At 52.0% G+C, this 24,414-nt stretch overlaps 8 protein-coding genes across 8 annotated transcripts; 2 read left to right on the top strand and 6 right to left on the bottom strand.

The window, feature by feature from the left end:
• Positions 1-7,428: 7,428 nt before the first annotated feature.
• Positions 7,429-8,032, top strand: A1O5_05467 (uncharacterized protein; the record flags this gene model as incomplete). The annotated part of the gene is made up of 2 exons (XM_007746068.1): positions 7,429-7,538; positions 7,606-8,032. 2 exons carry the CDS (start codon positions 7,429-7,431, stop codon positions 8,030-8,032), a joined length of 537 nt encoding a protein of 178 aa, XP_007744258.1.
• A 243-nt stretch (positions 8,033-8,275) lies between these two features.
• A1O5_05466 (uncharacterized protein) lies at positions 8,276-8,947 on the bottom strand (the record flags this gene model as incomplete). Its single annotated transcript, XM_007746067.1, has 1 exon — positions 8,276-8,947. One exon carries the CDS (start codon positions 8,945-8,947, stop codon positions 8,276-8,278), a length of 672 nt encoding a protein of 223 aa, XP_007744257.1.
• Positions 8,948-9,498: 551 nt separating this feature from the next.
• Positions 9,499-9,873, bottom strand: A1O5_05465 (uncharacterized protein; the record flags this gene model as incomplete). The annotated part of the gene is made up of 1 exon (XM_007746066.1): positions 9,499-9,873. One exon carries the CDS (start codon positions 9,871-9,873, stop codon positions 9,499-9,501), a length of 375 nt encoding a protein of 124 aa, XP_007744256.1.
• Positions 9,874-10,559: 686 nt separating this feature from the next.
• On the bottom strand, positions 10,560-12,190 carry A1O5_05464 (26S proteasome regulatory subunit N5; the record flags this gene model as incomplete). Its single annotated transcript, XM_007746065.1, has 4 exons — positions 10,560-11,648; positions 11,704-11,940; positions 11,997-12,053; positions 12,104-12,190. 4 exons carry the CDS (start codon positions 12,188-12,190, stop codon positions 10,560-10,562), a joined length of 1,470 nt encoding a protein of 489 aa, XP_007744255.1.
• Positions 12,191-12,602: 412 nt separating this feature from the next.
• On the bottom strand, positions 12,603-14,324 carry A1O5_05463 (sulfate adenylyltransferase; the record flags this gene model as incomplete). Its single annotated transcript, XM_007746064.1, has 1 exon — positions 12,603-14,324. One exon carries the CDS (start codon positions 14,322-14,324, stop codon positions 12,603-12,605), a length of 1,722 nt encoding a protein of 573 aa, XP_007744254.1.
• A 1,207-nt stretch (positions 14,325-15,531) lies between these two features.
• On the bottom strand, positions 15,532-16,455 carry A1O5_05462 (phosphoadenosine phosphosulfate reductase; the record flags this gene model as incomplete). Its single annotated transcript, XM_007746063.1, has 1 exon — positions 15,532-16,455. The coding sequence occupies one exon, from the start codon at positions 16,453-16,455 to the stop codon at positions 15,532-15,534; it is 924 nt and encodes a 307-aa protein (XP_007744253.1).
• Positions 16,456-17,812: 1,357 nt separating this feature from the next.
• Positions 17,813-19,264, top strand: A1O5_05461 (phosphoserine phosphatase; the record flags this gene model as incomplete). Its single annotated transcript, XM_007746062.1, has 1 exon — positions 17,813-19,264. One exon carries the CDS (start codon positions 17,813-17,815, stop codon positions 19,262-19,264), a length of 1,452 nt encoding a protein of 483 aa, XP_007744252.1.
• Positions 19,265-20,187: 923 nt separating this feature from the next.
• Positions 20,188-22,614, bottom strand: A1O5_05460 (uncharacterized protein; the record flags this gene model as incomplete). The annotated part of the gene is made up of 1 exon (XM_007746061.1): positions 20,188-22,614. The coding sequence occupies one exon, from the start codon at positions 22,612-22,614 to the stop codon at positions 20,188-20,190; it is 2,427 nt and encodes an 808-aa protein (XP_007744251.1).
• Positions 22,615-24,414: the final 1,800 nt, after the last annotated feature.

Below are 24,414 nucleotides of genomic sequence, written 5' to 3'. Positions count from 1 at the left end.
ACGGTAGCGCCATTAGGGGGCGAGACTGGTCCATGTCGCCATTACTCAGCACCTGCCAGACACAAAAGAGAAACAACCTGATATGTAGGTAAATATTGCAAGCTTCGGGCCCTGGTCTCGGATGCCACTCGGGTTGCGTGTTGGCCGATCCCTCCCAGGATTTGCCGCCAACTTCGCCCGATCGGGGGCGGATAGTGCGAAGAACAGGGAAGAATTATTCTCCTAGGTTCACCTAGCGGGCGAATCCACCAGTTGAGAAATGATCCTTCCGATCCCAATCTGCCTGGAGGTGCTCCGCTCATCCGCGCTGACTTCTGCGGATATACAAACTCGACAGGTGAACTAAGAGGCTGTGCGCTGCCCAACCTGCAGCGGCCACAAGAACTGTCGTCCCTGCGAGGATCGAGACAGGGCAGATGAAATATTCTCAGCAACGAGAGGCAAATGTAGCATTGAGCGATCGGCGTGATGCAGGCGTGGTAGGGTCCTGAGGGTCCTATCGTCGTGAATCGACACGGCCCAAGGACATTCTCTTCCTCTGCTACTTGGAGTCCAGCCTTGCCACGTACTGAGTAGTCAACGAAGCCACCACCGCAGGATGAAGCAAATGTGCCTCTACGGCTGAAATCCAGCACCCAAGGGTCGATACTTGCGGGAAGCCCACGCAGATGGAGCTCTCCAATCCTCCTTGCCACTCGGGCTCCAGTCGTCCCAAACATCAGACCTATTCGACGACACCAGCATTCAGAACACAGAATCTTCAGCGCATCTTTGGTCAGGATATCTCCGCAGCCTTGGACTGCGCTCTGCCGTTCATGACCCTCGACGGCGCAATCGCCGCACACATAATAGTGTGTCGAAAAGGTAGCTATGCTCCGAAGGTGGAGGGGGGGACTGGACGATAGATCCTAGACCGACGTATTCCCTCCTGCTTTCTTACATGATCCCAGCTCATCAATGAGTGTGGAGGGTCCTTGATCAGCAGGTACCTAAATTTGCATCGGCTCCGGTTAGTTCATCATCGCCCGAGGCATACTATCAAGGAACCGCACAACGTCGACGTCGGGGCATGTGAAACAAATGCCAAATGCAGGAGCGAATGGCTAACATCATCACAGGCTTAAGTGATGCATCTCAGTGGGTATTGTGGTTGTGTCCCAGTGGATGTCTCAGCATTAGTAGTGCCCTCAATGTTGGCATGTATGGGCTGATCTCTGTTGCATCCACCGCAATTTGTGAAAGCATACCCCAGCTTGCCCGGCTCATTTGGAATATTGCCACCCAGTATCTCCAGGGCCCCATCCATCGCTCCTGACAGTCGCTCCAGTCCCAGTGGGCTTGTTCGGTAGTTGGGCAAGGGCACGGAATTGCCGCTATCGAGGGATCGTCTTGACCGTCACAAATGTATCGTGAGTACGATGGCCAAGTCAACGAGCAGGAACGCTGACGTTTTAGAGGACGAGGACAAGCATTGATATCCAATCACAGGAGCAATATAACCCGTCCGCAGACTCTCCGGGTTGGTGGCTGGAGGAAGATTCATCTTCTGTCGCTTGCGGCATCGGGTTCTCCGCCGAAAATGCTTTCAGTTTCGCAAAGGTGATGCCTATTACTTGACAGGTTAGGTAAACATGTCTTCCAATAAGGTGACTGGTACAGGGTTTGAGTGTCATGATCCAACCGTCTTATACACGAAACAAACCTGCCAAATGGACGAAAGGGTCCACTCACGCTGGCCTGGTGAGAGACACCGCAGAATGTCATCTCGACGAAGAAGATTCTCTCAAATTGCAAAGTCCTTCAGAGCATTTTATCAACAAGGTGGCAAGCAGAGAGTCAATAAACGATCAAATGCGCCGTGTGTCCTGCAGTGATGGTCCGACACCGACCTTTCATAAGTCCCACAAGCCTCCGGTCCTTCACGCTAGGACCTAGGCTAGGAGTTAAGTAATACAGCCATCTGCCCCCAGAAGAGGGAGAGGTGTGGGAGTACGAGACTTGGTCAACAGCATGGACCACAGCCTGCTGTTAGACGAGACCCACCATTGCCCATGGCGTCCCAGTCAACCCTGGTGGTCTTAGAGGTGGTCGGAGCTGGCAGAATTTCCCGGCTGTGAGGAGAAGAGGAGCAGTCTCCTGGCGAACTGGTTGGTGCTGGAAGAACACAAAGGTTACATTATTCTCGGCCGTGTTCACTTGCTTATATTGAAGGGGTGTCAGAAGTGGTTGCAACCGGTGCAGGTTCGATTGACTCTTGCGGACATATTGTTCTTGGAGATGCGGTATGAAACAAATTGCTCCCTATGTTCGCTTTTCGATATGTGTCATTCGAGAAGCTGCACGGACCTGCCTGTTTGACAAGCAAAACGACATGATCGGCGCCAATGAATATACGTACGGATAGCACTGACACCATGAATATCAGGAGAAGAAAGTTATAGGTATTCAGGGAGAGACTGGTCACGCAACCGGTGTTAGTTTCCTTGAGGAAGTGGGTTGTGGCGCGCATGCAATCAGAGGGTGCTGCCTGCCTTCTCCCGAAGCCCCAGTTAGGTGAAAGTCGTCACGATCATCTACAAGTACTTCGTCCTTGCCCTGGTTTAAAAGCGATAAACCGGTCCCATTCCGTCTTGGGATTGTCTAGGCTCAGGTTTCCATGCTCATATCCAACACGGTCTGTGTCTGAATGCTTACACATGTTCAAGATGATCACATCTTTGTCTTTTGTCAGGATCTTACCGCTTGCATCGTGCCTTACGCTTCGAAATGGGATCAATGTGCCCTTGGGCAACTTGTTGGGCAAGTCTACGGATCTTTTTTCGATCAAATATACAATGAATCCTGCTTCGATCGAGCATTATTGAGGCTCGTACAATACCCTTCGAAATATTGACCTGCTCTCACATGGAGCATTGAAGTCCGAAGATCTGGGCTTGGCCCTCCAGGGTCTACCCCGAGTCCCATAACCCCAGGAGAAGAGAGACGAGCTCAGGTCAAGGTTGGTGATCCAGTCCAGGCGCGAGCGAGTAACGTTACGATTTTCAACGTTTTCGTGGCTAAATATACGAGTCTATCTACCTAATCACTGCTAAAAAGACCCGCGGCGCATCTTTTGCGATCATCTCGTCGATTGAAAAGTCTCTGATGGCGAAATCCCCCCTCTCGAGGAGAAACGAAGCTCGAGTTATTGCACGGTTGGGTTCCTGGATGCCGCTATTGTCGATAGTTTTAGATTCTTCGTGCTTACCTAAAGCGACACCTGATTTGCAGACTGTTGGTTACAATTCCTGAAGGATGAGTCGCTCCGCCACTCCGCATCCCAATAAGGCTGTGCCTTGTAGTCTCTGATACTATGGCCAAAACTTACCTCTCCTCGTTCCGTTTCCGTCTCCAGGCCTGAGTGTCCCGCCACTTAACCTGAGCCCCGACTGAGCGGGCTTAGGCACGCCTCGAGAACTGTGAGCAGAATCCTGAGTCTGTACTAGAATGGAAGGTGTGTCCAATGGGTCCCAATAGTTTTTGACCTCCTGCGTGCCCTTTTAATACGGAATTCGAGCCCAGCGAGCCCGTTTCTGGCGCCAGCGCTATGCTTAGACTCAATCAATCTTTTTTCTATAGTTGTTGGCTCATCAGGATAACCAGCAGAGTATTAGTCTCCATCAGAAATTCAAAGAGGCCTTAGAACGGTATCGGGCCATTCGCTTGCGACCTCGGAAAGGAAATACGTCTAATGGGCATCAACATTTTGTGGTGTATATTTTCATCGAAAGAACCCTCTTTTCACAACGGCTTTTATTTTTGATTTTTGATTTTTTTTTTTTGATTTTTTGTGACAAACGAAAAGCCAAACCGATTTGGTTTCCATAAAGCAGCAACCATGCGTCCCAAATTGGGCGGCTGTGGTCTGTCCAAAAAGAACCAGGTTTGTAACTTTAGCAAGGTCGCGATCCGATTGGTGACAGAAGCTGGATCTTCCGACAAACATTATACCACTTTGAGAAGGAGATACATAAACTATTGCGGTTTTTCCGTGGTTTATCCGGCTAGTATTGCGAACGAGACTACAAGTACAGGGTGTACGGGTATTCAGCAGTCGGAATTGCGGCGGGCCCGGAAGCTTGAGTTTCTTTCTTTCTTTCTTTCTTTCTTTCTCTCTTGTCTTCGCCGTGCACCGAGAAAAGCCGTAGGGCTCCGGACGCAGTCACAATGAAGAACCGAGAAAGGAAAATAGAATCGAGAGTTGAGTCGTGGTGTTGACTTTATTGGACATGGAGATTGGACAGCTCATCTGCTGGGTAAGTTTGACATTGTTGGGCCTCGTCGCTGTCAGAAATTCGGCGGCCCCATACGGAGTACTGACCTTGGTAAGCATTCCACTCAATCAGCATCTGGCTTGCGTCAATGCGCGTTACTCAGTGTGCTGAGGTGATACGGAATATTTGGTCTTGGGTGTTTCCAGAAAGGTTAAACAGAGTATCATGATATTGAAGTGCCGGGTTGAACGGTGCACCACACACGATGTCCACGAGACTGTTGTTCATTCCTGTGCCAAAAGCACACTGCACGATCGTCATCCCACATGCGGCATCCGCTACTGGGTACACTATTCCTACCCGGGTCCTCTATAGTACATCCACCCCATGGATCGAGACTCTATGCAACACGACGACATTATCATCACAAACAAGATAGCCCTCAGCCAAGACCGACGGAAGATCCTCATCTCAATAATACCTCTCTGGGGGCAACGACAGACGAAGAGCATGTCGGTTTTTCTATGCCAACATGGTAATCCTTCTCGCCATAGTGTAACAAGGCGAAAGTGGCTGTGTTGTGGCGGCACGGGGGTGGCAGGAAGGCGATTTGGCTGGTCAAATGTCAGGACAAAAAGAACTAGCATCAATTTTGGCTGTGGACGAGAGGCTTTAAGGCAGGATGGGGCTATTGAGCATTCAAGTATCAACAAGAGGGGTATAACAACAGTTACAACAGTCACAGAATGGCTGTGCGAGCATGCCATCGCTGTCAGAGTGCTTGACAGTTTACAGTGCTGGCCTTGTGCCATTCTTTGCAGTTTGAACCGAGTATTCTATGGTGTCTGGATACCGTCTACCTATTCCTGAGCATTCCTTTTGTCCTTTTCCACTCCTCAACGCCGCCGCCGTGCTAGGCGCTCGTTGCCCTAGCCGCTGCCTCTCCGTGGGTGGTTTTGGTGGTAGTGTTACCTTACCAGCGCCGACCAGAAAGGCATTCTTCGACGTCCGGCCTGCTTAACAGGCCCCTGTGCGTTGTTGCACGTGCATGCCAATCCCAGAAGTGCTCCGTTACAATAGTAGTGTCCCATTCCAGGTCGAACTATCACGAGAGCCATCAGCAGCAAGACCTTGCTTCGGCGTTTTGCGCCGATGCTGCCAGCATCAACGACTTGAAGGCTCTTGCTCCACCTCTCCCGTGTCGGTGCCATGAGCAGGCGAGGAGAGTTCAGACCGGAAGAAGATGGGAATGAGTGTTTTCCGGTTGATGTCATGAGTAATCAGAGTAGTTGGAACCTTCACTGTAGCCTGCCACTGCCCGGAGAGTCAGTCCTCGCCACCACACACAGAGGCAGTGATAATGAAGGCCACTGCCTTTGTACAGGCATCTCAGGCCATACAGGTCACGCGGATGCATCTCTTCTTTCTTTCCAGATAGCAATCAATAAATCTATCTATCATTTTCAGAGGTTTCAACTAGGTTCAAGGTAAACTTCCACCCCACCGGACCGACAAAAGCACGGACAGTGTTGAACAGACAATTCCTCGCGTTGTCGAAAGGAGCTTGCTTCGTATCGCTTGTCTCTCGTCTTCCATCTTTTGATGCTCTCAATGTCCCTGCTAGGAAATAGATAAGACGACGGCAAATACCTTCTTGGGGTCATGAAGGGAGTGCTTGGTGATGTAGATCCCAGACACCCTCCATGCCCGGTCTGCAGCATACGGGCAGATCGTTGATGACGTGCGTGCAACAGGAGCGAACATTCACCTGTGGTCCTGCTCTCGGTTAACGTGGGTCTTGCCCCAGTAATTGCCATTCTCAACACCCTCGTGAAGGACGGCAGAATGCCGAATCTTGTGGTTGCACGCCTTCTACGAGTACTGCGGAGTTGAGGGCGAAATCAAAAGCGGGTGATCAGAGCAGGGCTCGTACCTAATATGTAATAGGAACGAGCACAAACCGCTGGTAGCTACCGCAGCATGGAGTGATTACCTTTCGCCCCCAACGGCTTCTCCAGGCTGTCGGAAGCTCATGATCAAATTCTACTCACCGAGCACCTTTCCTTGCAGGGGAATAGACGAAGGCCGATGATTGCTTTCTCCTAACATTGAACGTTCCGAAGTGGCATTCATTACGCCGTACTCAGTGCCTCGTACGGAGTAGCTTTGTGAACTGGGGAGATTTATCGAGGTCTGGGGAATGCGAATGATCCATTCCGTACTCCAGAAAGGTTAGAAAAGAGACAAAAGACGGGGGAGGCATGTCAATGAAGCAATCTTGGATGATGAAGGGGAAAAGGGGGTTTTAAGGGTTACGTGATGCCCAGAAAAGTGGCTCGCAGCTAAACTCTTGCGAGAACAAATCAATTTTCCGTTTATGACGCTAGCGGGTCTTGGCCAAACTTTAGCGCCGATGCTAATTTCGACCATGTCTCTTGACGGTTCTCCGCTTTGCATGTCCGTGTCTTTTCTTCCCTCCTTGTTGCATGTGCTTGATATTTTGACGCGCATGAGCTTTTCTTGTCTCTCTCCTTCGAAATGGTTGGTTGGACTGGCTGTCCCATAGTGGAAAGCCACCTCATGGTCAAGCACCTCGCATCCACACTTTCATCGCGTTGTTGACTTGTCCGTCCCACTAGAAGGGGAGAGGAGGTCACCAAAAAAATGCAAGCATGTCTCAGTCTGGTGGCGTCCAATGCCGCGCAGACCATAGGCGAGACAATGCACCAAAAGGGAGGCCCAACGCTCCAGTTAACGAGATGATCGAGGGTCAATGCTTGTCTCCCCCACAACCTCCGGACTCCTGAAATCCATCCGACTGGACCAATCCTCCGGCTCGCGCTCTTCGAGGTGGTGCTCGATTCAGCCATACCTACTTAGGTAATACACTACTCTGTACTACCGAGTATGCATATCCACCCGGGTCAACCAAACCATCCCAAGTCGCTCCAGGGTGGTCAAGGTGGTGGCTTGTCGGCGTTGGTGCGGTTCTCTATTTATTTTTTCTCCTTCCCCGTACTGCCTGGTTCTTCTTTCCCCGTTGCTTCCTGTGGTCCATATCCAACGGTAATAAACTATCATTGCGTGTTGTTCTGTTGATACATACATTCACACACTCATTGCCTCCATTCCAGTTCGAGTCTTTCGTTAAATACTTTCGCTTCTCGACAACAAGATGCAATTGACCACTCTTCTGTTGGCATCCATTGCCTCCCTGGCAGCTGCTCAGACTGCCACTTCCACAGCGGCCACGACTACCTCGACCTCAAGCTGCGCTGCCCAGAAGTGAGTATCATCACATGGGGCTGTCGTCCTATGAGCGAATGGTCCAATGCTAACAGGGAGACAACAGCATCCTCGATGCCTGCCTTGCAACCATCCAAGGGCAGGTCAACTCATGCCAGAGCACCGACTACAGCTGCCTGTGCACGCAGTACCAGAACTTGCTGACTTGCTACAACAACTGCCCGAGCGACCCCGGCGTCACGGCCGTCCAACAGCAGCGCGAGCAATACTGTGCCGCCGCGTCTGCCTACCCATCCACTACCAGCACTCCTCTTTCGACCGCCTCCGCCACCACCAGCGACTCCGTGAGCGCGCCCGCTTCAACCACCTCAGACTCCGCAAGCCAGACCGGCTCCTCAGTTGGCTCCGGCAGCGAGACATCCGCCAGTGCCAGCGCGACTGGCGGTTCCTCGTCTGGTAACGGTGCACCGAGCTTGGATATGGCTCGTGGCCTTGTCGCCGTTGCCATTGCCGGATTGGGTCTCATCTTGTAAAATACTTCTCCAAAGGGAAAAATGCGGGCCCACTACTTGATAATGCTTGCCGTGTATTCTCTGTTTGATCGATCCGTTCTTGCAGCATTGCATTTTGGACAAGGGACAAAAACAGGGATATGTGCCGTCTTCCAGCCCACATGGATCGTCCTCTGGAGCGGCGTGGAAAAGAACGATAGTTAATTACCCAATCTAATCTCCAGCACGAACTTGAAAAGGCAAAACTCTTTGCTTTAATTCTCCTCACTTCTTCCGCTGTGATCGTCGTTTTGGAGCCCGGGTTTCTCCTCCCTTGTCGTCTTCATCCTTTTCCCTCGCTACCCGTTTCCTTCCTTTATCAGCTGGTGGTGGCTCTCGCCGTGGAGTACTGGTCGTGGTGTCCTTCGCATCGCCACCATCCTCCGCTGCGCGGTCCGGACCGCGATTGCCGTCCTGACTAGTACCAGTATCGCCCTCGCACTCCTTGAACACGTCCGTTAGCGCTTGGCGCTCCGCCGCGTCCAACACGTCCACGTGTCCCAGGACATAAGCAACCTGTTCCAGCTCGACGGCCCGGACGTTCAACTTCTCCAGGACCGGTGCCGCCGCCTCGAGCAGCCGCAGGTACTCCTTGAGCGTGTACTTGAGCTTGTCGCCGACGTTGGGGAAGAACCACACGAACATCTCGTCCTGAAAAAAAGGGATGTGGACCGGGTCGAAGACGTTGAGGATCAGTGTCCCCGTGGCCGGTCCGATGCCGGTCAATTTGCAGACCGCGTCCAGGGCTTCGGCTACGGTGGTGGCGGATGGACGAGGACGAGGCGTGAAAGCTGACCTTGGCGTTGGCATTGACTTTGACGGTGAAGGAGGAGAGAGTTTGGCGAAAGCGAGAGACGTCTGGATTTGGATCGCCGAGGCGTCGTTCTTCCGCACCATGGCTGGGAGAAAGGGCCGAGAGTGGCCGTGGGTTCTGAGAGAAAGAGAGCAAGTCAGGGGGCCGGCTGCCAGGCTAAACGAAGAGATACCGAATAACTGCTCCTGAGGTCCACGCAAAAATAACGAGACACTTGTTGCGGCAAAGGGGAAGAGCGCGTGCCATGCAAGGACGTATGCAAGCGAACTAGAACACATGGAGAACGTGGAATATAGTTTCGTGCGTTTTTCGAGGCCATGTAAATCATCATGATCACCACCACTGTCGTGAGCCTTCTCCAGAAGAAACAAATGTAGCGCGGCCACGACAAATGCAGACTCCAGGTGTGATGTGAAAGCGCAACCGCTTCCGAGTTCCCTCCCAGCTGCGACGAGGCAAATGGGCCAGGAAGCAGGAAGGATCCAAGCAGACAAAGGAAAAGCAGTCGATGTTGTGATGGATCGTCTCCGTACTGATCAGGCTCGTTCAATACAGCTCCATCATTACTGTCGCTTATATAAAACAGCAGCGTAGAATCCAGATGGAAAGAAAAAAATAGAAAGAGAGAGAGAACTTACATCTTCCATTGCACCAGCCTCTCAACAGCATCCTTGGTCAATCCACCCCCAACACTACTGCCGTCCAGCGCATCGGGAAGACTCCTCTTTTTCTTGCTCTCGTCCTTCTTTGAGGCCTGCGTAGTCACCTGAGCCCGTCCGACTCCAGTACTCGAGGCAGCATCGGCGGCAGTAGCAGCAGCAACAGCAGCAGGCAACACCTCAAACCTCCAGAGATCGCGCTCCAACGCGTCGGCGACCTTTTTGGGATCGTTTTTGAGTTTGGATCTGTACACCTTCTCGACCAGCGAGGGGTACAGTTTGAGCGCTTGGTGAAATGCTGAAGGAGAGATTGCGGAAGGGGGAAGAAGGGAGAGAGGAAGAGACGACATTGGACTTTTTGTGCCGCGGTTGCTAAGGGGGTTGTAAGATGTGGGTGTATAGTACCTCCTTTATCAAGGTGCTAACTAAGATTTCACGTCGACATTTGATTTTCAAGGAATTTCACAGCCTCAACGTGATATATTTGGTGTCATGGTGGAATGCCAGGTACTGGGGAAGGTTGTTGTGGTTCTATGCCAGCCCCAAATAATGACACTTGACAAAAAAGCCCGCCATGGGCCTTGTTTGCCAATCCTTCCACGAGGGAGTGAGCTTCGACGCTAGTGAAGAAATACTTGGGCCTTTGATGGGCCATTAGTTAGAGAAGACACTTGGACGTCCATTTTATTAATACTCTGTCTGGACCGTTGCGAATTCGGACTTAGGGCGAGTCTTATACATCGGCAAGTTCAATCCTTTCGGCTCACCTCTCGAGTACTCCGACTAGACCTCGAGCGATGGACAATTCACTCGATGCTGTCCAGGGTCATGTATTAGATGAACCAGGCGGACGCTGAGCTATGCACCGATCTCCGAACCTTCTCTAAAAGAACTCGAAGAGGCAGCATTGTATGTGTAGGTAACACAGCTTACCCACTCCAGTCTATTTCTGCCATTCCGCGGCTGAACAGCAAGGTACTGATACAATCGACTCCATCCCAAACTAGCCGGTATCTCATTAGAATTCCTCGGTGAACTAAGCCTTGGCTCTTTTGACTTCCTCCTTTGGTTGGATCCTCGCCATCATCTCCTCTCTCTGCATCAAATGCCCTACTCTCTCCAAAAGCTGCAAGAGGCCTTTCATACTGTTGCCCCATTCGTCCAACACCTCGTCCGGTCCCCGTTTGACTTCGAAGCTCACCACTCTGGCGGGCCTGTCAATGCGGGCGTAAACCGTCTTTTTGGTGACGAGGTCCGATATATACTTCTCGGTCTCTTCGTCCGAGAGATCCAGCAGTTCGGTTAGACGCGGGAAAGTAATACGGGTGTAGTACTTTGCAATTACCCGAACGTTGTGCTCGATCACTCGATGCCTCAGCGCTTCGTAGCGGGTATGAGCCTGTGGATCGCTCGCATCCGCAGTCTTGGAGAAGATGTCTGTCGAGCAGAGGTGGTCACCGTATTGTTGCTCAACCATGGGCCAGCGCATGAGTTCTGGGATTGTGAATTGTTTTAGCAGTGCTGCGTCTTTTGGGACTTCGGAATTACGACTGTCCTGGTAGATGCGGTGGAGGAGGTCGGATTGTTCGTTATCGTATGGCGCCAGCAGGACAAAGTAGATGACTCTCTGAAGAATGGCACGAAGCTGCTCAGGGTTGTTCTCCACTGATTCGGTATCCAAAACGTGTCGGTAGTGTTTACAGACTTCCAGGTATTTGTCTTCGTGTTTTGCCAGGGTGATTTGCTGTTCATAATATTGCAGCTTGAGATCTGTGACATCGTCTTCTTGCTCCGCTTCAGGTTCCTCTTCGGGCTTCTTCTTTTCCTTGTCTGCTTTCTCCTTCTTCTCTTTTTCTATCTGCTCGGGTGTTTTCTTCGGCTTTCGGGCAAAATACCGCGTGCTGATTTTTCTGCTTAGGATCGCTGCCTGCGTCCAGTCACCGTTCTGTATACACAGTGCCACCTGTTCTAGGATGAACTCTGTCTTTTCTCTTCTCGTCATCGATCCGAACGTCTCGACTTGAAGTTCACAAAGAATGTCGCATGCTGACTTGATGTCGCCTTGCTCTTTCTTGATGTTGGAGAGTATTCGAGTGATCCTGGCGCGTTCGACCTCCACAAAGATCTAGTCCCCTCGTCAGTCTAATTGCAGACCCGTACAATTGATTGAGCGCGCGCACCTTGCCCTCAGTCACAGTTCGAAGTGCCTCGATGACACTGAGTTTGGTGTCAAGGTTTGGTGTGTCATCAAGAAATCCCATGACAACTTGAACCATATTTGTGATGGCCTGTTTCAGTTGGCCATGTTTCTTTGATAGAAGTAGGACTTGCTCGTTCAACAGGCTCCAATCTCCAGCCTCTTTGCATAGGGTTACAATGGAAACTAGACATCGTGAGGTTGTGGCAAGGTCTGAGGACTGGCGCCCATGGTTAGCGAGGACAGAATCCAGGATCTTCAGATACAATCACGTACTTGTCTTGCTTGTTTCTCGAGCAAAAGAATTTTGTCAATGGCTTTGTGGATATCTTTCTGTGAACAAGTCAGCCCAGATTCTCCTTCAGAGCGACCAGTAGCCCTACCTTGGATAATGCTTCTGCTTCGGGGAGAACCTTGTCCGCCTCCTTTGTATAGTCCTTCTCCGGCTTGAAAAGTGTGCCTTCCGACATTGTGGCGGGATAAGAACGCGAATCGACGACTCAGTACGGCAGCAAATGGTGAATGAGATAGGAGGAAGACAGGGACGAAACTTGAAGAAGTCGAAGAGGCTAGGGTCAGAGGTTGGCGGTTAGTTTTCTGAGTAGGTTTGGTCCGCAGGTTGACATGAGCTCAACTGCGCTCTGAGTCTTGACGCGTCCTTGGCGCCTACCGGGGACCTCACCTCGCAGCCTTGCGCTTACGAGCCGCGGAGCTCCTCGCAGAAATTTGTAACTGTATACCCAGTAGCTGCAGAGGAGATGCATTTAACCAAAATGGTTCTAGTGTTTCAAACGTCTATATAAGGGATTTACGGTTTCTTCGCGATCAGATCCTCGAAAGCCCCCTCCTCATTCATTGTACCAACCCTGCTCGTAAATGCATTTACACATTGCCCAAGAAGCCCTGGCTCTCCAACATCAAGACAATTTCGTGGACGATACTCCTCACGGACTGCTTCTCACAGTCCACGGTCAAGTCCGCATCCTCGGGCTTCTCATACGGATCGTTAATACCTGTAAAGTTCCGGATTGAATTCCTCCTAGCTCGCGCATACACTCCACGCTTGTCCGTCTTCTCGCAGTACTCCAGGCTGGTTGCAACATGAACCAAGAAGAAGCTACCAAATCGCTGGATGGTCTCTCGAGCCTCCTGGCGGGCCTCTTCGAATGGTGCTATTGGTGCAGCAATCACAGCAGCACCAGCTTTGGTCAATTCTGCGGCAACAAAGGCGATACGCGCAATGTTAGTGTCGCGATCCTCTTTTGTAAACCCAAGTTCGGAGGACAACTCGTGACGGACAGTTTCACCTAGAAGTAGGGTGACAGGGCGACCGCCTTGTTCGTTGAAGGTGACTTGCAAGGCTCGTGCGATGGCGTCCTTGCCGGAGTTTTGATAGCCGGTCAGGAAAATGGTGAAGCCTTGCTTCGCGCGAGGAGGATTTGACTCTCTCAGCACCTTGACGACTTCAGGATAGGAGAACCATTCTGGGATGGGTGCACCAACTCTTAGACGTCTGCGCAACTCGGTGCCAGAGATGTCCAAGGTCTTGACACCTTCGGGGACCTGATCCTTTGGCCGGTATTCGTCTGTATCCGGAAGATAGGTCATCATCTGAAATTCCACGACCTCAATGCCCAACTCAGCTCGGTATTTCTCGACGGCGTGCTGGGCGTCATAGGGACCATAGAAATCCTTCCCGGAGCTATTTTTGCCAGGACCTGCGTGATCTCTGCCGATGATGAAATGGGTAGCGCCGTGGTTCTTTCGGATGATGGCGTGCCAGATGGCCTCGCGAGGCCCTCCCATTCTCATTGCAAGTCCCAGCAAACCAAGAACCGCCATGCCGTTGGGGTATCTGGGCATAAGCGCTTCATAGACACGGACACGAGTGAAGTGGTCGATGTCACCAGGTTTCGTCAGACCCACAACAGGGTGGATGAGCACATTGGCCTGACGAGCACGGGCGGCGCGTACAGTCAACTCACGATGTGCCCTGTGCATGGGGTTTCGAGTCTGGAAAGCCACCACACGAGTCCAGCCGAGCTTCTCGAAGTGCACTCTGAGTTCCGAAGGCGTGTATCGGAGAGCAACGTAGTCGTAGTGACTGAGCTTGTTCACAGCCTCGATTTTGCCCCCAATATAGAATTCCTTGGTCGCCTGCATCAAGTACTTGATGGCTGGGTGCTCCGGGTCTCCCCCAAAGACTTCTTGGGCCTCCTTATTCTTGTCTGGCTTGTACACGTCGTCCACCGTGAGGATAGCCAGATTGCGATCGTCTCGGAAATCTCGAAGAGTGATCCGTGACCCAGGCTTGATCTTCAGACGTTCAATGATCTGGGCCCCGACATCCAAGCAGATGGGCATGCTGAAGAGCGCTCCACTTGCGAGTCTCACGTTCTCAACGACACCGTTGTAGTCCTTCTCGTTCATGAACCCTTCGAGCGGTGAGAAGCCGCCATTCATAATGAGCTCCAAATCACACAACTGGCGCTCGGTGAGGACGACCGCAGGCAGTTTCTCTGCCTCAACTTCAAGCTCGGCATGACGAGGGGCATCTCGAGCGAGGAGGTCCTTGAGGACTCCGCCGTGGGGTGGATTGGCCATGGTGTCTGTGTAGGAGGGGCCTTGCCAGGAAAGATGTCGAAAATGGGGTCAGTCAGCACACAGCTTGGGGTTGGACAACGCCGACAGGAGGGCAGCAGCAACAAAAAGGACAAAACAAAAAGATTGGAACGTCAAGAAGGGAGATGCCCTAGTATAAGTATTATTATATCCTCGTTCAGCTCAAGCGGCCAAGGCCAAAGAGTAAGAACCTACTCTATTCTCGTTCTGTTGTAATCCCCGCCACGGGCGAGCCCGCACACAAATTTTTACGACCCTGGCACCAGCTGCACGATGTATGGCTTACCTACCCCTGCTTTGGCCTGCCCACTGCAACCCCTAAAGGGATCCCCCCAGGATCGTCACCAATAGTCTTACAGAATCCAGCCTGGTATATGTTTGCACCGAGTTCCGGTGCCTGGCAGTGGTGTCCGTCTGGCATTCGAAAGCGTGAGCCTTTCTGGAAAAGGAGGGGGCCAAAGGGATTGCCTTGTGGAACGGTGAGGCCAAGCACTCCTTTTGGGTCTCGCTAAGCCTGCCGATCTCCGTTGCCATGCTCAACAAGGAGATGGAGGGCAGATAACGCGACGGAGGCTGGCCTGAAGCACGCGGGCGAGAGTCAATGTGTTACCCAGTGGGCGACAGAGTTTCGCACAGAGTTGGGCTTCAGCGATCAGAAGAGGACAGCAGACAAGGAGCGGTTCCCCGATGCACGATGCACACCACTGTCGAATTCGGGCCTCAGAAGAGCAGCAGGTCAGGCAAGAAACCATTATTGAAATGCGAGGCAGCGAAGGAAGAATGGGCGGTCAGATAATCTGCAACTGTGATTGATAAATCTATGGCAAGGGGCGCGCGGACCGGCCGCCCCAAAGGCCCAAAGGGGGCTTAGCGATTCTCCTTCCACCTTCGGTCCAGATAACAGAGACTCGGTAAGCCCGCTGGCCGCCAAGAAGCTCCCTTGCCCGCTTTTAAACGTCTGTGAGGCGTGAGGCGGCCACCATTGTTTTTTCGTCCATCGTCCATCGATTGCCCATCACCAATCTATCATCTTCCCCCCCTGATGCTGCATGCAAATGCTCGTATCGCGTCGCTCATGCCTCTACTGTGTGAAACCCCTCAGGGAAAATGCATCAAGCCATGCCCGATGGCCGAAATCCCGAACGCCGACGCTATGCTGCTCAAACACGAGCCCGCTTCTAACCTTGCCTCATGACCGCTCGTCAAGACTGACCTTCCGGAGAGCTTGTTCTAGAGCTTCACGTTCTCTCTTCTTCTCTTGTTCCATCAAGTACTGTGCATACTTTGACCGAGGATTGTGAATGCCACACTCAGTTTTCTGTTGTCCCTTCCATCGACCAGCACGTTCGTCCTCACCTGCCACGACAGGTTGGGTTGAGTGCCAGTCACCGACACTCTTATAGCCCCGGTCCAACAAGGCGTTGTATGGCACGTCATTGTCCTTGACGTACTGTTGAATCTGATCGAAGCTCCAATTGGCCATGGGGTTGATCTTGAGCAAACCGGCCTCGTCCACCTCGATGATATCGAGCGATCCTCTATCTCCACCTTGGCTCCTTCTACGGCCGGTGAGAACAGCATATGCTTGCAGCTCACGGTAAGCTCTTTGTGCAGGCTCCACCTTGACAAGATAGTCATATCTATTGTCATCGGTCTCCCATAGTTTGTCGCCATATTTGTCCTTGAACTCTTCTGCGGTCTCAACGCCAGCTGGCTTGAAAACATGGAGGTTGACAAGAGGATATCTTTCTCGCACCCTTTCCACCAACTCCAACGTTTCGGGAAAATGATGGAGGGTGTCAAGGAAGATGAGATCGACCATCTGAGGCCGAGGGATCTTGAGCTTAGATAGCATATCCAGCTGAACAAGACCTGTCAGACCGAAGGCAGTGGTCTGGTACAAGTTGGGAAGGGTGGTGATGGCCCATCTGAGGATCTCCTGGGGCTCGAGGAACTGAAGCTGGCGGTTGAGAAATCGAAGGTGTCGCTTGGTGAAGTACACCTCAGACAGTTCACTTTCACTATTGGTGCCGGAAGAATAGCCAGAGTCGGCACCCCCCAATGAGGGGCTGCTGCGGCCACTCCCACACGGGGTCTCTGCTCTTGATGCCATGTCGAGCTCGCTTGGGGCAAAGGGGTTGAACAGATATGAAGAGACTTGGGCAAGGGAGGTCGAGAAACGTGAGAGGAAACCCATTGAAAAGAGATACCGCTGACGGCAACATAGGGGATGATGAAAGTGCTGGAAACTCACCTTTTTTACAAATCAACTGCCTACGATATCATCGTTGAGCACGCAATTCAGCAGTGGAGCGAACTAGGAGTCGAGAGCCTCGCCATCCGCAGCCAAAATTGCAAAATCCGTGAAGAGGTCCCCCATCTCGCTCAACTGCCTCATCCCTTGGTCGATGGCGTGATCGAGGAGGCAAAGAGCCTTCCTCATCTTCATTGGATGCCGACTATTTTCAACGATGAGTGTCTTGTGTCATTTGCTGGCCTTCTCACTCCGAGAGCCGTAGGATATCGGGTATCGGAGAAAATCTGGATTACCTGCGTAGATGGTACTGGGTACAGGATAGGGTCTCCGGCCACAGCTGGGCCCCAGTTTCTTAACCGGCGGACGGACACGGCTGCGCAATCGGAGTGCAGCATACAACCAGTCCTGCCTGAGGTTGCAACTTACGTGACAGCTCCCCTGCAGCACCTCATTTAGCCAAGGAAACAAAAACACGAGAATAAGAGGGTACAGCAAATTGCGGAGAGGAAGATCTAGATGTCGCGAAATGGTGGCAGGTTGACGACAGCCGGAGTATAAGTAAGGTTGAGATCATTTTGGACTGCATGTTGAGCGAGAGCCGGAGCGGGGGTTTGCCGAGCCCCGGTGAATTTTTTCGTGCGAGGAGACAAACATGCCAAGACTCCCGTTTCTTTCCTGTCACGTGAGCGGAGATGGAACATGATGTCATCTGGGCGAGATGCTCGGCTGTGACTCCGTCTTGTTGCCCCTTGGCTGCGATTTTTCTTCCTTGTCCCCCCTTCTGTGCAACTTCGCTGTAATGCCTCCCGAGTTGTGCGCTCTGCCGCTCGAACCAGTGGGGTCATTTTTGTACGTCCCGTCCTTGAGGGTGTGCTGCAGGTAAAGCTCCCCAGACAAGGGCATGCGTGAGTTTAATTTACCAGTCAATCTTGATCGCAGCCGGACTCGGCCACCTACCCACTGAAAATATTCACCAATCTCTCTCCCTTTTTCTCTCAACGCTGATCTCAGCCTCACTGAGTTGTTCCTGCATTGATCTCGACATGGTATGACGTCGTCTTGCATCCTGCCGATCACTTCCTGCTCACCGATCCCTGTTGCTCTCCATCGTTGACCCTGTGCGGCTTCTCGACAGTGAGAACCATCTAAGCTTCAAGTCCTCTGCACGACCACTTTTACATGTTTGTAAGCTGGGTCTCGAACCATATTGGACATGTCGTCGCCTTCGCGATCCCGTAAGCTCAGCTTGGCCAAAGACTCTCTAAGTGGCAGCACCTTTCTCGACGATCATCTCGAGTATAAGTCACGCCAAACGGGACCTTCAGCAAGCATTGATGGAGTTCTGGAGCAGCCACCTCGAGTCCCTCGGAGTGCCGTTTCGAATCTTTCTCTGTCGAGTGCCTCGAGAAGATCCGTCAGTGCGATCCCCCCTTCACCGATAATTGCTCAAGAGAGTGGAACTGTGCACACAATCTCCCACACCAATTGCGTTCCTGAGCCTGGTGATCCAGTAAGGCTTGTCGCGACCATCTTCTACAACTCGAGCGCACCACGGCATCCCCATATCCACCCAGATCAGTCGCCTCCTGCGAGACCTACAGATCCAATCCCGGTCCCAGAAATCGCTGAAGGCTCCGCTCCGACTACGAACATTTCGGAGTATCCTCTTGAGCCTCCGCCTCCCGAACCTGAACCTCTTGATCATCTGTATGGTGCCTATATTTCCCAATTATGCTTGACGCACTTCCTCTCCACACTTGACAGCCTCCTGGTGCACAATGCGCCTGATGAGCAGCAATTGACGTCTTCTCACCGATGTCTAGCTCCGGATCCATTGAAACCAAGGGTCATGGAGGTTACTTTTTCCCCACCTCCCAACCCTGAATACTTGCCATTTCCCCTTATCTCCAAGCACGAATCGATCTACAAGTTCGAAAGAGAGTGGAATTGCGAGATCATTTTGCAGCCCTCCAATGTCTTCCGGCGACATAAACGTCTGTGCGTCTTTGACATGGACTCCACCCTCATCCATCAGGAAGTGATCGACGAAATCGCCGCGTTTGTTGGGGTCAAGAAGGAAGTTGCTGCAATCACCGAGCGCGCTATGAATGGAGAACTCGACTTTGCGGCTTCCCTCAAAGCAAGGGTGGCTCTTCTGAAGGGCGTGCCAAGTGACGTGTTTGAACGGCTGAAGCCCAAAATCGTCATCACCCCGGGCGCGAAACAGTTATGCAAATGCTTGAAACGACTGGGCTTCACTCTTGCCGTTTTCAGTGGTGGATTTCAGCCTCTTGCGAACTGGCTTGCCGGCGAACTTGGGCTTGATCACGCCTTCGCCAATCACCTTGCCTTGGACCCCGACTCTAATACACTAACAGGGGAACTCGAATCGTCGCACCCAATAGTGGATTCTCAACACAAGCGAAACCTGTTAATAAGCTTAGCGGGCAGCAAGGGGATTCCACTTGTCCAGACAATGGCGGTCGGGGACGGCGCCAACGATATTCCCATGCTTAAGACGGCAGGTCTGGGTGTCGCATGGAAAGCTAAATCCAAGGTCCAAATGGAAGCGCCTGCGCGATTAAACATTGGTGAAAGCATGCTGGATTTGGCCTACTTGCTAGGTTTGACAAAGGAAGAAATCGATCAGCTCCTAAAGGACTAGATGGCAAACCCATGAAGTCCTGTTGACAGTAATCATGATGGACGATGTTGAAGACTACATTGCATTGGTGAGCGCTTCAACGAGCATTCTTTAAGGTCAATGCTATCATTTGTCCAAGACGGCGTAAGGCGACAGCAGAATGCAGTGCCTTTCGCGTAAGGAGTCTTGATTTGGAAGTATCTGCCGCTTGCCGCCTGCGGCGGTGCGGCTACGAGAATACGAGATATGAGCATGTCCTAAACGATGAATTACAGCAAGCAGAGCTGTCTTGCATTTCCCTTTCAGTCTTCAATGCCTCTAGGAGCCAAATAAATCAATGTTTTGAGATTGGCAAACATACCAGCTCTGCCGCTTTAGGTATTCTCGATGCTCAATGCTCATTTAATGTGAATCACACAGACTTAGATACCAACTCGAACTCGAACTCGAACTCGAACTCATCCTTGTCCCTGTCCACAAGCACGAACGCTGGTCACCCTCTTTGTAGCTTCTAAATGGGCTCTAAGGAAAAAGAAATAGGAGAGAAGCAGCAAGTGTATCAAGGTCTAACTTGGCCACACACGTGTCTATATGCCACGTCGAAATAAGGGATAGCTCAAACACCGTGAGAAAGTATTTTGTCCTCCAGCGCTCAACAGAACATCATACAAGCAAGAGCTCCAAGGGGAAACAGTACGACATGGACACCTCGGTGAGTGTACGTAGCCAAGATGACCCGCCTCATTTGGATACCCTCTGTTGTTTCCAATAACTGTTTGCCCATCCCGACCCAGCGATATTTCTGAACGCGTCAATATCGAGCCTGAGATGGCGCTATGTAGAAATCCAGGTCCATCTTCAAACGCCATTGCAATGCGATCTAGCGCCTTGCAACTTTGCAAGTCACGTAATGTGAATTGCCTCCCCCTTGCGTTCTCTCTCTTTCATGTCGACCCTGAACCTTCCTGTCCACCCAATACCTCCCCATTGCCTTCGATGATAGTGAACTGGTTAAAATCCGCTGTGAGTGGCAAGCTTCCCAACCCAACATCCACTTTCTCAGACGTAGTATTACCATTTGCCTGTTGAGTAAAGAACGATTCTATGCGCTGTTGGGAATTGACGGCCACACTCATGGATCGGGATTCTTGGAGAACAAAGAGAACCACAACTCTGGCGAAGTCGAGCGCTTCGCTGCTGATGGCTGATGACGAAGGTTCAGACGCCCCACTGGTTGTGGTAGATGGGGACTCTGACGCCGACGTGGTGACCGAACTAGCCGCGTGCGTCGTCGCACTCACGCTTGTAACAGTTGAGGCACCAGTCACCACAGGTGCAGTGGGACTGATAGGTCCTATGGTTGGCGAGCTTGCTTGGAAGACAATCCCGTTCGAGGTGGAAGTTCCTGCGACCCCACCGTCTTGCCTTCTCTCAAGGGATGGTTCCGAGCAATCTGCTTCTGCACGCGCCGTGACCCGAGGCAAGTGAGGATCGCCGTGAAGCACAGCTGGATCTGGCTCAAAGCCAGGTAACATGATAAACCGTCTCGTTCTCCTCGTTCCCAGGTTCGAAACACTCGAGTTGAAATCGACAAGAGAACTTTCACTTGTACATGATAGATTGTTGGATGAGAAAAGTGATAATATCGTTGAGACATTTAGTGCGATGTCGAATCGCGTTTGTGCATCCGAAAGGGTTGGGAGTATTGATAGACCCAGCGTTGCATTTTTGTACTCGTTATTGCCATCATTCAACGTAATGGTCATACAATCGGCTGCGTTTCCAGGCGTTTCGCACTGACTTCCGGTAAAGCCGTTCGAGCAGACACAGACGCAAGCGTCGTTGCTCACTATGCTGGTGCCACCATTCCGGCAAGGATGGCTGGCTGCACAGTCGCTGAGGTTGGTAGATCGATGTTGTTTTGGTACAAGAATTAAGAATATGGGTATTAATACAGCGGCTGCAATGAGAATAATGAGGACGATGAGGACGACGATAAAGACAGGTAATGATAAGCCGCAGCATTTCCGCCGTTGCTTTCGGTGGTGGCTTTTGGATAGATCCGTGGTTGAAGCGTAGCCATCGCCCTTTTCACTTAGGGGCCAGACAGTATCTCGTTTTGTTGGAGTGCCACCTATAGCCGGAGCAGGAAAAGCTGATAGCATGTCAGACATGGTGGAATGGCGATTTGTAGGCCCCAGTTTTTCACCGCTGCCCCACATGTCCAGCATGCCTAGCCGGCTTGCTGTCTTTCCTCTATCCAGATTGGCGGCAAGCTTCGTTGCTCGTCTGATCAAGTCTGCCAGACTGGTTGTGCTGCCACGGCTTTCGGCTTCCCTGACTGCGTCCATATCCAACCTGGGCGGCCGTCGGCTGGCGGGGATCTTGTCGCTCATTGCAGACTGCTCGATACCCAAGCCGAGCAGATTATTCGTGGATTTTTCAGAATGTCCCGAGGTCGGTGTCCGAGCAAGCATCATTCCTGATGCGATTGTATTCGGAGACTTTGGCGTCCGCAAATATTCTCTATCGGCGGAGGGAGAGAGCGGAGGAGATGTGTCAAAGGGCATCCTGATAGGAGTGTAACTTCGAGATACAGGAGTACCTGAACGAGATTCAAGAGGTTGGGTGCCCATGCCAGCAGCCACCGCTGCACTGAGGGCTTCCATTGTTGTTTTCTTGTTCACGTGAGTGGGAGGAGCCGGAAAATCTTCTGGAATGTCTTGCTGGATTTGGCTCTCTCGATTCTTAATGGTCGTGATTGCAGGCCTGGCCCGTTTCCCGATACTCGCTTGCCGCACTACTTGCGGCATTGGATCGGCCGAAGCGGGTCGATCTGTGTCGGAATCAAAACCATCTTGATCAAGCTGCTCTTCAGGCCCTAGAATATCGCTCTCAGCATACACAGAACCCGAATATCGCTTAGAGGTTGGAGTTGGGAAGCCCCTTGATCTTGATCCGGGGGTTGTTCCGGGCGTAGAGAATTCGTCCACCACCGATGACATGTAGGATTGATGCATGTTGTACTTGCGACCGGGCGATTGGGAGGGGTCTTGCCTCGTTCTTCCTGATGATGTTGGTATGGGCGGGGCGATAGGGAATCTGAAATTTTGAACCAACATCCCATTCCCCGTAGATCTCTGCTGCTGTTGCTGTTGCTGACGAGGGGGACTCTCATATCTGACGGGAGGAGGAGCAGTTCCCACACCGACAGGAACTTGGCGGGCGCTCAGCTTCACGTTCGGGGGTACTCTCACTGACGGATGTGGAGGGAACTGTTGGTAAAGTGAAGGTTGAGCGTAGCCCGGTTTAGAGTAGTGAAAGCGGGCTTCATGAGTTGGTTGTGGCGGTTGAGGTTGATAGGGATCCATGGTAAGTATGGCTGATTGTCTGAGACTAAGATAGCGACGGGGGTATATTCAAGCAGGTCTCAAACCCCTTCGCTTCCCTTCAACAGAGATCGGGCATGTACCAGGATGTTTTTAGAAGCGGGCATGCATGTTCCCGACATGCGTTTGAAGGGATCAGATAGATCAGGGTGACGCACAAGTGACGGGTCTATGAATGTCACTTGCGTTCTTGAAGAGATGGACTGAAGACTGTTGCCTGCGTCAGCGTGTCTGGCCGTGGTTCACATTTGACTAGTCGTCTTCCTGAGGACTGAATTCATGGGGCAAGGCTCTCGTGAATTCTTGGAAGGCCTTCGTCGCGGTGTGGTTGCGTACCTCGCGTTGTCCTCTCTGCCAATATTCTCTCAATTTGACCGCGCTCCTGCGCTGCTTTCCTCAGAATCTGTAGTAATTGCGGGTTTCAATGGGTGATATCAGCACCAGATCTTGCTGGCTTGGGCCGAGGGTTGATTGTGAAGAGGCTGGAATGGGGTGCACAAGTCGCAAAACTAGTTGCGCACTGTCTGTCGGGCTGGAAATCAAAAAAAGAAAAAGAAGTTGCAGGCGCCAGTCCGCGAGTTGTCGAACGAAGAGAAGTCGGATTCGGTAGAACGAGCGAAGAGGTGAACGAGCGTGTAAAGACCGTGTGAAGGAGTGTCCTGCGAGGAATTGCACTGCAATAGAAAAAAGGCAGTCTGGGTATCTAACGAGGTGAAGAATTGACCAACATTCAGCGAATCAGGCCGAACAAGCACAAGGCGAGTTGAGAGAGGACGAAGACGAGATTGAGAAGGAGCGGAAAGCACGACCACAGGACGGCGAGCGAATGAATGGAAACGAACGTGTGGAAGAGGGTTTGGAGGGTGTTACAACAGAACGAGTAGTGAGATAGCAGCCGTGTCAGGAGGTTTGAGGCTGCGCAGGCGATGCAGGCAGGTACCTGGCTCACGGACAGCGAATAGGACCTGGCTTCGGTATCTTACAGCCGGCGAGGGGCTTGAGTGGGCCCTACAGATGCCGGGGCAATTCTAGTTGGGGCCATAGCTAGCCTAGGGGTCCAGGTACAGGCGCCCCATTGGCCTTGGAGGGATGCCTAAAGGTGCCTAAACACCCTCGCCTGCAGACTCATTAGCCTTGGTCGCCTTTGGCTCCACCGTCAAAACTCGGCTAGACATGGACCAGCTGCAGTCCTGAAACACCAGCCTGCCGTCCATGCGAGCTGCCTCCTGTGCTGATTGCGGATTTCTGAGAGGGAACAATTTCAGAATCCTTGCTGTGATTCCAGCCGTTACAGCAACGAATCAGGGAATCCATTCCAGAATCTGTTTCCATTGTCTGACAGGGCGCTGTCCTTTCTGTGACAACTGGTGATGCTGGTAAGGTTCCGCAAGAGCACTGACCTCGTTTCCCTCCTCCATCATTGTGTGCACCCCAGAGTGGTCAGACCTTCAGACCTGACGGCCAGGCCTAGTAGGCCTCGACGACAGACGCGAGGAGTCATGGTTGAAAGACGCAAGGGCCGTGATGGTGCTTAGCCCGCCGGCACAACCATGGCCATTGAGTTCTCGTGAAGGTTCCATTGTTGCTCGATGCAAGGACGATGCGGAGTGAGTCCAAGTCTCAAGTCTGAACAAGCCTCGAGTCAGCGAGTCAGACGCGTGGTCCGTCGACTTGCCTCATATTTAGGGTCCTGGTGTCTGTGCATTAGCTATGGATTATTGCGTGTGTGTTGGGTGGTTTGAGGGATCGTAAGGCTGCGTACGAGGTACAACAAGGCTGCGA

The sequence above is a fragment of the Cladophialophora psammophila genome (genome assembly GCF_000585535.1).
Source record: "Cladophialophora psammophila CBS 110553 chromosome Unknown aczJe-supercont1.7, whole genome shotgun sequence".
In the NCBI taxonomy this organism is placed as follows: domain Eukaryota; kingdom Fungi; phylum Ascomycota; class Eurotiomycetes; order Chaetothyriales; family Herpotrichiellaceae; genus Cladophialophora; species Cladophialophora psammophila.
This window is presented reverse-complemented; position numbering and strand designations above follow the sequence as displayed.